The 12,894-nt window shown below is 39.9% G+C and overlaps 1 protein-coding gene across 1 annotated transcript; it reads right to left on the bottom strand.

The window, feature by feature from the left end:
• Positions 1-4,577: 4,577 nt before the first annotated feature.
• On the bottom strand, positions 4,578-7,700 carry LOC140931710 (uncharacterized). The gene has a single exon (XM_073381472.1). The coding sequence runs from the start codon at positions 7,698-7,700 to the stop codon at positions 4,578-4,580; it is 3,123 nt and encodes a 1,040-aa protein (XP_073237573.1).
• Positions 7,701-12,894: the final 5,194 nt, after the last annotated feature.

Below are 12,894 nucleotides of genomic sequence, written 5' to 3'. Positions count from 1 at the left end.
CCAGCACTCCCAGGATAAAAATTTCACGCTTATATCTCAGAAAAAGTTGGCAGGTATACGTGACAATGTAAACTTTTGTCGAAAGAACTTTGAATTTGCTTTGCTAATGAACGTATACCCATAAATCCTTGAAACCTCGTCGTTCATGGTTTATACTTTTTATACACACACTCCCTTGCATCAAGAAAGGTGAAGTGAGTAAGCCAATGTTTTGTAAACGAACATAAACAAACCAGCCAAGAATAACAGAAAAATCTTGATAGCAGCTTGTGTAAATGTTAGCTATTAGTTTTTCGTTGCGTGACTCGCGTCATTTCCGTTTCTATTTTAATCATCTGAAGCTTCTTTGTATTTTGCGTGTGTCGGATCAGTTTTCAGTGTCACATAGAGAATTGTCCGGATCGAAAGTAAGAAAGACGCGTGTGCCATTAAGATAGTTTCTATCGGAGAAAGAGGTATGTTTCCTTGTTTTATAGTTTTTAAGTTCAGTCCTAGTAGTATTGTTATTTCTTAGGTTTAGTGATTTCGTTATATTATTAGAGTTATTCTAGGTAATCGTTTTCATGCATGCCACGTGCTCCCAGTAGAATTATCTTAGAATCTATTGTAATCGCCCGCTTTTCGATTATTATTTTCAGTTTTTACGGGAATTTCAAGTATAATAAACAAGTTAGAATCGATGCTCGGGATTCTCTGTCTATAAAACGTTTCTCCGACGGCGATGTTGATCTGAATATTTGAACTGATCTGAAAGAAACCCGATGTCAATATCCGCCCCCGTTACAGCTTGTACACCCAGCAAAAAACAGAGACAGGAAACATCAGAAGATGATACAAAAACTCTGTCAACTTCAGCTATCAGTAAACAAGTTACTGATACTACATAAATTTTCCGCATGAACTCACCTGTCGAATTTTCACCAATAAGAACATAAAAAAAACGCACATAGAGCATGACCATGGTGAGAAAAGTAATGCATGAAATAGGTGGCTGAATTGTAATGTCCGAGTTCAGTTTGAAATCAAAATTTTACAGTGCTGATAATAAACACAGCTTCCTATTTCCTCTGCATTTAAAAATTTGAACTTGAGCCTGTCATCATTTGAAATGTAGCAGATAACTTAAACACTCGACCTTGATGGGTCATTACCTGAGCCCACTATATGGTCAGGTGATACTGGTCAGCACATACCCTGTTTTGACAACTGATCACAACATGTGCAATACAGGTTGCACCTGAGCTTCCAAAATAGCTAGAAAGTGTGAGATTAAGGTTTCTTATCCTAAATCTATTAAGAGTGAATGTCCACTAACGTCGAGCAAGGGGTGGCACATGATGAAAAATCAAATGTTTTCATTTTTTGTCTAAAGATACCGTATGGTGGTCCGAGAAACGTGGTAGTGTTTTTTTATTGAAATGTTCTTTTGAACGCGAGAAATTAATAGAAGCCTGTTTCTGCCCCACGTGTTGTGAGAATATGCGAAAAAAAACGTGTTTAACACCTTCTAGTAAACTTCGTCCTGTTTAATTCGCGTCAAAGGGAGACTCTCAGAAAAGGTCAAAAAAGATATTTTGAATGTTTGCAAGTTATTTGAGTACAGTTTTAAACCTGTGGATTTATTTTTAAGGTCGTGGTGATCAACTGAAATTCACCGAAACTCGCTTGCCTAAAATTCTAAATTTGATGCACTTTTTCAAAAGAAAGTTTCATTGCCCGGTAAAGCACCGAATCACTTGAAACTAAGAATCATCAAGAGAGAAAATGAGGTACTAAAATGTGATGTAATTTTTTTTTTTCCGGGCTCTCTATCAGCGCCGTGTGCCAGCGCTCTAAAAATCTCGAAAATCACATACTTATAACATGTCAACATCTGGAAACCGTAAACAAACGCGCCGAACAAATTTCGGAAACTTGCAGATTTTGTATTGTTTCTCTCGTTTTTTCGATGAAAAACAAAGCAGATATAGGTCTTTCAGCTTAGTTTGAATAAGGAATATCAGAACACCAGGCTCTGAACGAAACAGTGCTATTGCTATCTTTAAACGTGGAGTCTAAATTGACACCTACCCGATCTTATCTCTTGTTGGCTCAGCTAATCAAATTCACATCATTGCTAAATGGAAACTAAAGTGCAAGGTTTTGGCTGCAGTAATTTATTTCTCAGGTGAGAAAAAGAAAAATATCTATGGAATATTTTCGATAGTCTATAAAGTCATGTCAGCAAATGAACCCTTGTCGAATTTTGACCAAATTTGTCCGTCACGCAAAGATTTCCTAAAGTTCACCTAAAAAGGTTTTGTCACGCGATTACCAAGGAAGGCTAAAAACAAAGCAAACCAAAACAAAACAGCCACCGAAAGACTACGAAGTCTGAAAAAAGTATTTTAATGCCCCGGTTTAAAGGTGGGCGGCACATATATGAGGCTTTTTTTATATGAAAAGGGAGTACTCATATTAATTGTACTCGCACAGACACCTCAAACAAACGGCGCAAAGTCACAAATAACATTCACTTCTCGTTTCATTTTGTTTATTTAAAACTATAGCAAAATGAGGCCAAACAAAACGACCCCTTTTTAACTGGTAGGTACGCGCGAGCGTACCATGAGTTATTGCAGGGACTGAGATATGCAAATGAGTCACTCACTCACTCGTAGTAGACGCACTTCGTAATTAATCGGCTCGGAACTCGAGAGCGCGAAGATCTATCGTTTCCAAGAAGCACGCACTCGTCGAAGTTCAGTAGCATCAAATTCCTCGCTGCGAGCGTGCATCCTGCGCTACAGCATGGTTAGGATAGAAGTCTTACCAAATTTAAGACAGGCAGGAATCTTTCAAATTAGTACAAATCAAAAGCCTTTGACCCGTCCAGGCGTTAAACTTGACAAGAAGGTGAGCATTTGCTCTTCGACTCCTTCAACTTCGACGCTGGCTTGAACTCCTACCTTGTAGTACTGTAGTAGGTTATGTGTATGAATGAATTTATGGCGTTCAGTATAAAACACGGACTGCGGACTACGGACTGCGGACTGGGTATAAAATACGGACTATAAAATACGGACTGGTGAAATGTATGGTAAATAAAGGCACTTCTTCTTCTTCTTCTTCTTCTTCTTCTTAAGGACTCCCCAAGATCACGGGGGGTAATGGATGTGAGTTTGAGCATTACCTTTTTAAAATAACAGCGGAAATCGAGATAAGAAAACATAAGCTTATGTTTTGTGTCCTACTTCGCGGAGGAGTTGTGTCGGCTTTGTATCGCATATGTTCTTTCACTGACATGAAATGCGTTTACATTGTTTTTTACTGTCAGTAGCCTGGTTTCAATTAGCCTTAATTTCATCCCATTGCTTCGAGTCGTTTTTATGGCTCGATCGTTTGCCGGCGGAAGTTCCATGGAAAAGGCATTAAATTTGAGACTTTTCGCCAAATCATGTGACCTTCCTCAATGGCGTAGTGGCTATGTGAGGTCGGGTCAAACCGAAGGTACCGGGTTCAAACCCTGCTAAGGACCTTCTTTTTCCCTTCTTCCTTTTTTTTTCTTTTTTGTTTTGTCTTGTTTGCTTATTTGTTTAGCTGTTTTTTTTTGTTTTGTTTTTAAATATATACTTAAGTAACTGTTACTAAAATGCAATAAACAGCAAGAAAAGTATTGTGTTTCCAGAACAAGGATAGTATATTTATAATGATGATGATGATGATACCTTTATTAAAGTGTCAAACTGTAATAGCGGTATATAACCACTAAGTGGGGACACCAAAATAAATTTTAAAAAATAAATCAATTAATAAATTAATTAAAAATTAAGAAAAACTATGTACAGTATAAGCAAGTGAGAAATTCGAGAGAACTATATACAATATGTACAAATGTATCCATTACTTATAAAAAAAAAAAAAAAAAAGAAATAAAAGATTAAGAAGTGCAAAGAGAGCAGTTAGAGCAGTTATTGTCATCTAATAGCATGCTAAGATCCACTTTTCTGATGTTATATTTGAAGGAGGACAACGTGGAAGCTTTTTTCACATTACTAGGAACAGAACTCCAAACCCTTGGGCCCATATACCTGAGCGAGTGCTTTCCAAAGGAGACTGTGTTGAATCTGGGTATAGTGAAGTCATGATTGCGCAGTTCATACTTAATTGCAGGCTGTTCAAAGAGAGTGCTAATGTATGCTGGGCACATGTTGTTTTTAACTTTATACATGAGAATAGCTATGTCCTGTAGTCGCCGGTTGTGTAGAGTAGATATCCCAGCCATAGATAGTAATTGACCAGAAGACGAATGTTTATCACAATATATAGCCCTAAGTGCTCTTTCCTGGATACGCTCTAGTCGTCTAGAATCACTAGCACAGCAAAAATGCCATATAAGGTGACAGTAGGTTAAATATGGGAGAACAGCTGCCTTATATAACTGTAACTTAGTTTGTGTGGGTATAAGGTTCCTGAGCCTCATGAGAACGCCTACCCGCTGGGCGCTCTTCTTAGAGATACTACTTATATGTTCATCAAAACGAAGATTGTTATCAATACAGACACCTAATAGCTTGAGACATTCAGTGGATCTGACTTCATCTGACTTCAGTATTATGATTGTCAATCATAATACTGTCCATAGACTTCCTTCCGCAACCAAGTGCCATTGTCTGGTACTTGTCCAAATTTCCCTTTAGTAAATTAGCTCTGTACCATGAAGATGCTGACTCAGCGCAAACAGCAAGATCATCATGCACATCAGAGAGGGTGCTGCGAACGACATAAAACTGGTGGTCATCTGCATACATATTCATGTTCGCATCAACAGTATAAGTGAAATCGTTTTGGAAGATGTTCCAGATGAGAGGTGCAAATGCAGAACCCTGTGGGCATCCCCTAGTCACCCTCTGCCACTCGCTCACTACAGATCCTAGCTTGACCCTGTTATAACGGTCTGTGAAGTAGGAGCCCATCAATCGCAGACTTCTTTCCTCAACACCATAAGCTTTAAGTTTTGCAAGTGTAAGTGGATGGTAAAGTGAATCGAAGGCCTTGCTCATGTCCGTGGAGAGAACACCCACAACGTTATGCTCATCCAGAGCGAATTTCCAATTCTCAGTCAAAGATAAGAGAGCTGTCTCACAGCTATTGTTTTTCCTGTAAGCTGTTAGTTTGTCGCACAGTTTGTTATTAAAACCATAACTGAGTTGCTTGCTGAGTAATTGTTCAAAGAGTTTGTTTACAGTAACTTGTACAGTTATGGGTCTATAGTTTCCCATTTTATGGGGATCTTCCTTCTTAAAAACGGGTGTCCATTCACCCCTTTTCCATCCCAAGGGCCACTCTCCGAGGGTTATGCATGAATTAAATAGTGACGTCAATGGATTTGTTAGCTCAGTAGCTCCAAGCATGAGCGCCATGGGAGGGATGCCGTCCCAGCCTGTACTCTTCCTTACATTGACGTTTTGCAGCGCCTTTTCAACTTCAAAACTCTGAAGATTCTGAAACTGGAAGCCTTGATATCCTGTCATCTTCTGCGTAATATTCTGGACACTAGGGTGGGTGGCGAGAACTTTGTCATCAACCGCACTGGTGTCTCCAATCCCATCAGCCACAGTAGCAAAATATTCACACAAGTGATTAGAAACCGCACATTGGTCTCTACAGATGGTCCCATTGATACTTAGGCTGAGCTCATTTGTGTTGACCTTGTGCTTATCAGTCAGAAAGGGCATAAATGTCTTATAGAACTCACTCGGCTTGCACTTAAGCTTAGTGGCTTGCTCTTTCCAATATGTCCTTATTGCCTTTCTCCGGAGTCGGGTGGCCTCGTTCCTGGTTATCCGCCTAGCTTCCCAGTTCTCACTGGTTTGTTCCTTGAGATACTTTTTTGCTGCCCTCCTCTTAGCTCTTATGGCACCTTTCCATTCTTTAGTCATGTATGGAACATCCTGAGCCCTAACCCGCATCTTCTTCGTAGGCATATGTGTATTGACAATACTGGACAGAAGCATTTCCATAAAATTTGCCTTGTCGTCACATGAATTGAAAATTTCACTAACATGCCATGGAGCATACATTAGATCTTCTTTGTATTTCTCCACATCAAAATCCTTTAGAGATTTAAATGTTACAATCTTGCCTTTCTGGTGTTTTACCGTCTCATTCAGGAATCCATAAATAAGTCCGTGGTCACTGAGCGCAGGATCATGTACCCCACAATTCTCAAATAGTTCCGGGTGGTTAGTGAGAATAACATCGATCAAGCTCTTAGTGATAAGAGAGCCTCTCATTTGTATTCGAGTGGGTTCAGTTATCATACATTCGAGGCCCTGTTCCACCTCAAGATCAAGAAGAAGCTTTCCTTCAGGGCTGCTGGGTTCCATCCTGTTCAGGTTTAGGTCGCCTGTTATTATAACCGTCGGATATTGAAGGCTAGCCCAGTTGGCAATATGACTTAATTCCTCCTCAAGTAGAAGTCTGTATTTACCAGTAAGCTTCTTAGGCGGTCTGTAGATAACTAGTATAATGGCATTTCTCGATTTGAGGCCAATCTCCAAGGCCAAAGGCTCAATAGTTTTATAACACCTGTCAAAGGTGACTCTCTTGGAGAGTATCTTAGATGAGACAAACAAGAGAACACCACCTCCACCCTTTTTTCGGTCATTTCGGTGCAAGTAGTACCCTGGTATTAGGAACTGGGAGTCTGGGTATGAACGATCAATTTTAGTCTCACTGACAGCCATAATTTGCACCTTATTATTGATAATAATATCTTTCAGCTCATCAAATTTGTTCTGAATGCTGTTTATATTTAGGTGACATAATAACATGCCCTTGGCATTTTTCTGCCTTGCCGCATTTAGTAGGTCGGGACCAGTAAATGTGTTAGGTGTAGTTCCATTTTCTCCCTGATCAGTCAGTGTGATGTTATTTGTGTCAAGATCAGTATCCGAAAAACAGGCCTCGTTGAGCATCTCAGCATCCGAACACCTGTAGAATGGCAGAGCCGCCCATGTGCATCTATTGCATAGCCAGTTGTTCACCACTGATTTCAGGTACACACACTTTAAGTGAAAACATCCCATACAACTGGCACAGGAAATGTTCTTTTGGTTCCACCTAATTGTTTTCTGACAATGATCGCACTTTTCCGCTGTTGGTTTCGACCTGGATAATTGATTATTGGTGCTTGCCGCCTTTCCCTGGCAAGGCCCGGGATTTTTTTCCACATCACCCCTTAACAAGAGCGCTTGAGTAGCCATAGAATTACTGTAATAAGCAATGCGTGTTTTGGAATATCGTAGCTTACGCCATTTTGTGAATAGACCAGGATCTACTGTTCCATGACAGGCGCGAAAAAGAACAAAGGAGATGTTTTGATGGTTACGCTCCAACACCAAGAAATTCCACGCACTCTTGAATAAAGACCCATTGACTGCAGGCGTTAATTCCAAGAGCTCTTCATTGCGGAGTACTCTTGGGACGACCTTCCACTCTCGTATGCAAATACGGAACTCCATTACGAAATCTTTCCAATCTTGGACTTGAAACGTCCAAACGTCTCTTTTATAACCATTTAAATCAATTTTGGTGACTGCCAATTGAGAGATATTACCTTTAGTAAGCTGCTCGTTGAGTTTGAACACATTAGGACGGCAAGTTGCGGAGTATACAAGACAAATTACGGAGAGCAAAAATCCGTGTCTGACCGACATTGTTATGCATGAATGAAAAATGAATTTCTATGATTTCCTAAAATCCACTGTGGGAAAACCAGAGGTGATAACTAATTGATTATTTTCTAAACAACGTACCCACGAGTTGACGATAGTCTTTCTTTGATTCTTTCTCGTGATACATGAAATATCAAAGCTTATTTTTTTCCTCCAATAATAAGTCTAACTCTCGTATAAAAAACAAACAGACAAAACGTTCTACAAATACAGACAATATTTGCAGAGCTGTAATCTAATAATCGCCAGTTGAACAAGCTGAGTACGAAACATTTCATGTTCAGAGTTCGTAGAGTTTGTTTTGCGGCTGTGAATGGAAGTTAGATGTTGTTTTCAGAAACTAGTTGGAGGTGTTTGCACCTCTGACAAACGATATGAAGGAGCAGTCGTTGTTCCGCTATCTTCATGTCAAAAAGATATTTTAGGTCACACGCGCAGTGTTGGAGTTAGCGATATCAACTCTGAAGTTGAGCTTATTTTAGCGCGCGCATCAATGTTTTCTCCTCCGCGCGACATTTCGTCTTCGACCATTTGCCCATGCCATCGCTCTTCCCTGGGCATTGGCTGGTGCCAAGGTGCTGATCGATGCCCAGTACCACCAGGGCTATCAAAGCATGCTTCGAAAGAAAAACGAGAAAGGCGGACCCTGGAATAAGCAAGTCGGAGTCCAAAGCTATTTTAAAACAAACAGGTGTTTTTGTTGCGGTTGGCTCTGGTAAGTACACTTTTCGTGCTTACTTCTCTGTATTTTAATTAGCCGGCGAATGTAATCAGTGTACTAGACTGTAGTAGAAAAACCTTGCTAGCATTGCAAACAAAAGTGACCGGTGATTTGTTTCATTCCGTTGCAAAGGTATATGCCGTGACTGCAGGCCGATTATTGATGTTAAAGAAAAAACATTGGAAGATGTGCCAAAAACTACTCTGAACGTCGCAGACATTAGCAAGGGCATCGGAAAAATTATCTTGGTAAGTTTGATCATTTTGATGACTTGCATAATTCTGGCCCTTCAAGTATTTATTAAATTAACTAATTAGGCATCTTTTTGTTTAATTATGTTTTGTCGCTCTTTATAAGAGAAAGTCAAGTTTGCTCCACGCAATTAATTACTGTCAATAAAAATATGTCATAGGGATCCGTTTTGTTAGGAGTAATATTATCCACCTTGTCCCCTCCTAAAAAATAAGGAAAGCCTTTGGAAACAAGATAGTAATATTACAGAAACACCGATGAGAATGTACTTTAAGACACTATTTTCGTTTATAGAACAAGGATTCCCCACCAGTGCACAGCACTCCCATTACACCAGGAGGAAGTTTTTATCTTCCCCCGTGCGAAGACACATTCAGCGACATCAGTTTCGACGATTTACAAGTCTCTCAGAATAGGCCTCTAGATGCTTTGAATACATATTTGGTTTCCAGAGATGTTAGTCCCGTTAAGTCTCAGCTACAAACTTTGAGGGAAAAGACAAGTGGACGGACAAAGCGCTACTATCATGACGGAAAGCTAGTCAAGGTGTGGCAGCTTTAGTACAAGATATGACACCACCTGAAACAGGCCCCTTGTACCGCGCACTGTGTTCTTCAGACGCACTGCACAGCCAGCGCTCTGATGAGGAAGATTCAGATGAGGACAACATGGACGTGACGCTAATGGAGGGCCTTGCCGAATGTTACCAAGCTGCTAGTCGCTGGGAGATGCGCCGCCAGATACTTTCCATCATGGCAGATAAGGTGCGTTACAAAACACTCCTCAAGTTTATCCCTGGTCTGACCAAATATCGCTTCACCGAAGCCAAACGCCACTGTTTGACCTATGTAAGAGGAGCTCCAGTACAATCAGTAAGAGCACCTAAGACAGACGTTACCTTCTCACAGATAGAATATTTTATCGCGTTCATAACTGAAGCTCACAAATTGTACAAGATCTGCCATTCGGAGAAAAGTCCATAACACTTAGCAACAACGAGACCATAAGATCCCGAACGCTATCAGAATGATGATCCCTGAAAGGGTGGTAAAACAGTACCTGGCCTACTGCAACGAGTCTGGTTTTAAGCCTCTTAGCCGCAGTACTCTTTTGTGTACCCTAGCTGTCTGCCCTGCCTCTACTCGAAAATCACTTCAAGGCCTAGACTACATAAGCTCAGCAGGTGCGCAGGCATTTGAAGACCTGATTGACACTGTAGAAAGACTTGCGGACGTTGGACAAGGCATGGACGATCAGGAAGGTGTAGAGGTTGCCGCACATGAGGCCTGTCTAGAAAGTATTGTCAATGAGGCTGCGAGTGAGATTGCGCCTAAACATCCTATTGTCTATGACGCCTATAATCTTTGTGAAATGGTGTCCCAAAAGAAGCTGAATGAATTTTCCATTACAGTTTTAAAGGACATTTGCACTTCCCTTGGTATTGACACTGCAGGCATAACAGTTCGACGCAAGAAACAGTACATCGACAAAATGCAATCGCTTTGTCAGGAATGCGCATGTCAACAGTGAGGGGTTCTTGGACCATTCTACTGTCTTGTATTAAGATTTTGTAATTCACAAGCGAAAACTGAAAACGAGTTAGAGACAGAAACGAGTTGTGTTGAGAAAAGATAGGCACCATGTACGAGAGGCAGCAAGTCTTTTATATCGTAGGCATGGGTTTTGAGTTAAAAAGTTCAAAAATGTTCCGCCAAAGCCCCCTAGCAGATAAAAGACGCCGAAAAACTCTCCAACCCCCTAATGTCTACTCTTTGGTGTATAGTAACTTCATTCCATAACGTTTTTATTCTTATTTATATCACTAAAAAATAATGGGCACTTACATTTCACGTTCCTTATTAGTACAATGCAAGCCGAAAAGGCACATAGAAAGACGTATTTTCACAAATTCGTTTATGGTAGGTGGGTTCTTACTGTCGCCTTTAGGGTTTTGATGGGCTGGTTTTGTGGCTAAATGTACCAGTCACCAGCAGTTTTGCTACCCGTTATCGAAGGGCGGTACAAAAAACTTTCACCCTGGTATAAGGATGAGAGAAATCATCGCTATAACTGATTAAGGAAATGACTCGGTCCACAGGGGTTTGAAGAATATGTTTTGTTTTATTTTTTCTATCTGTTTGGCACAAAAAGCACGTGAATTTTTTTATGTGCCACTGCACAACTTTTCCCCTTTAATTTCTGATATGTACAAGCAATTATGTTTATCCCTTCGGTAAATTGCTGATTATTTTTAATGATTACGTTGAGCCAGGAGCAATCGGCTTCTGGTTAAACCGAAAAATTCTGGTCAATAATATAGAGACAACGTGCGCTTATTACATTGTTGAAAACTAATTTTATAAATAAAATTTCTTTTTATTTTTTTCCCACAATATCTGCATACATTTTTTAATGAGTATTTGCACTCCCTCTCCATGGCCTTATCACCAACTCATGAACATGCATGACCGCTTCACTTATTGCGTGACGTTAGCTAAACAAACAGTCCTTGAAGGAGGCTTTAGCTCAAGCGTTCAGCACGAGATAACCGTTGGTAAATGGTGTTTAATAAGAGTTCAAACAGGAGATCAAGGAAAATGCTTTGAAATTTACGGTAAAGCAGACTTATTTCAATCATAAATGCTCTTGCTAACATTTTAGATCATGGCACAGAAATAGAACATCCGAGTTGGTTGCTTGCAAGCGATACTAATTTTAATTGTCGAGATGGCTAAATTCAAAGATAAAATATACCCGGAACCAGATATTTTGAATGTCAGATGAGTATAAAGTTTTTCGTCATTTCTTCTGTAGTTTATGGGTGAAAAACGCTAAAACCAAGGAGAAATATCCAAGGTTTTTGTTATTTACGTGAAGGAATCGAATGTGTCACTTCTTTACACAGTTTATGCTGTGATAATATCCGGATTTTAGAGCGTTATTACTCGCTTCTGATAAAAAGCCCCAAAATATTTTTTATACCTGGCTAGAGAACAACATCTCATATTGTAAAAAATACTAATTTCAAAGCGATTGGCGTTTTACCGGATAGGGAAATCATACGGTGAAAAAGAGCGCCGAATTAAGAATTCCGGGCAAGCGAATTTCGGTAATTTTCGGCGGCCCGCCGAGACTTTGAAAATCAATCCAAATTAGTTTAACTGGTCTAAAATGCCTTACTAAGTGTTAAACATTTCATTTTCATGCTCCAAACAGGGTTAAGACTTGTGCGAATGAAACAGAGCGAAGTTTAGTGGAAGGTATGCTGCACGTTAATTTCGGGTGTTTTTCCAAAAACCTGGGGCATTTACGGTTTTTATTTTTTTTGTGGCGTTAATAAAAATATTTCTAGAAAAAAAAACCCACCACGTTTCTAAGCTCATCATAGGGTACCTTTAGACGAAATATGGAGAAAATTTATTTTTCATCATCTGCCACGAATTCTCGATCCGGCTCGAAGTTAGTGGACATTCCCTCTTAACATGATTTATTTTATTCATTATATTGATTCTGGAAAGATGGAAAAATACTGTTCTGCTTTTACCTTGTGATTTGTTGATGGTCCATAAAACACTGTTTCTGGCTCATTTTCCTGGTCCTGCCTTAAAAATGCATGAATGGTTGCCATGTGCCCAGTTTCAGTTCCTTTGTCCAGCCTGAGATATTTACTGATCACTTCAGGGAAACAAAATAGAGTACCAGGAAAACCAAAGCAGACGGAACAACATCAGAGTATTTGGTATACCAGAATCAGCTGGCAAGACTTGGGAAATGGCTGTGTTGGCTGTGTTCAGTTGGAAATGGCACCGTGTTGAGCGTAGAAAGTCTGGAGGAATCAATCAACACCAAGCTGATGCAAAGCCTAGAGTTATTGTGTGCCGACTGAGTACTTGGAAGCAGAAAGAAGCTGTAGTAAGAAGGGCAAGAAAGGAAAAACCAGAAGGACTGTTTATTTGTGAACATCTTTCACAAGCAACGCTTGAAAAGAGGAAACCTCATTTGGAGAAGCTCAAGGCGGCCAAGCAAGCAGGAAAATCAGCATCTTTTATCTTAGATCGCTTGATCATTCGCCATAAGCCCTTCGGTTCTTCAAATGATTAAGATAAGTATAGTACACAATGTTTTTTGTTCGACTCATTAATGGCAGAATTACCGTTTATTCATTTAAACAAAGAAGACTTTCGTTTGGCTATGTTTGAGCAG

Source organism: Porites lutea, chromosome 3, assembly GCF_958299795.1.
Source record: "Porites lutea chromosome 3, jaPorLute2.1, whole genome shotgun sequence".
NCBI lineage: Eukaryota > Metazoa > Cnidaria > Anthozoa > Scleractinia > Poritidae > Porites > Porites lutea.
The sequence above is the reverse complement of the archived record's forward strand: the minus strand, read 5'-3'. Positions and strand labels throughout refer to the sequence as shown.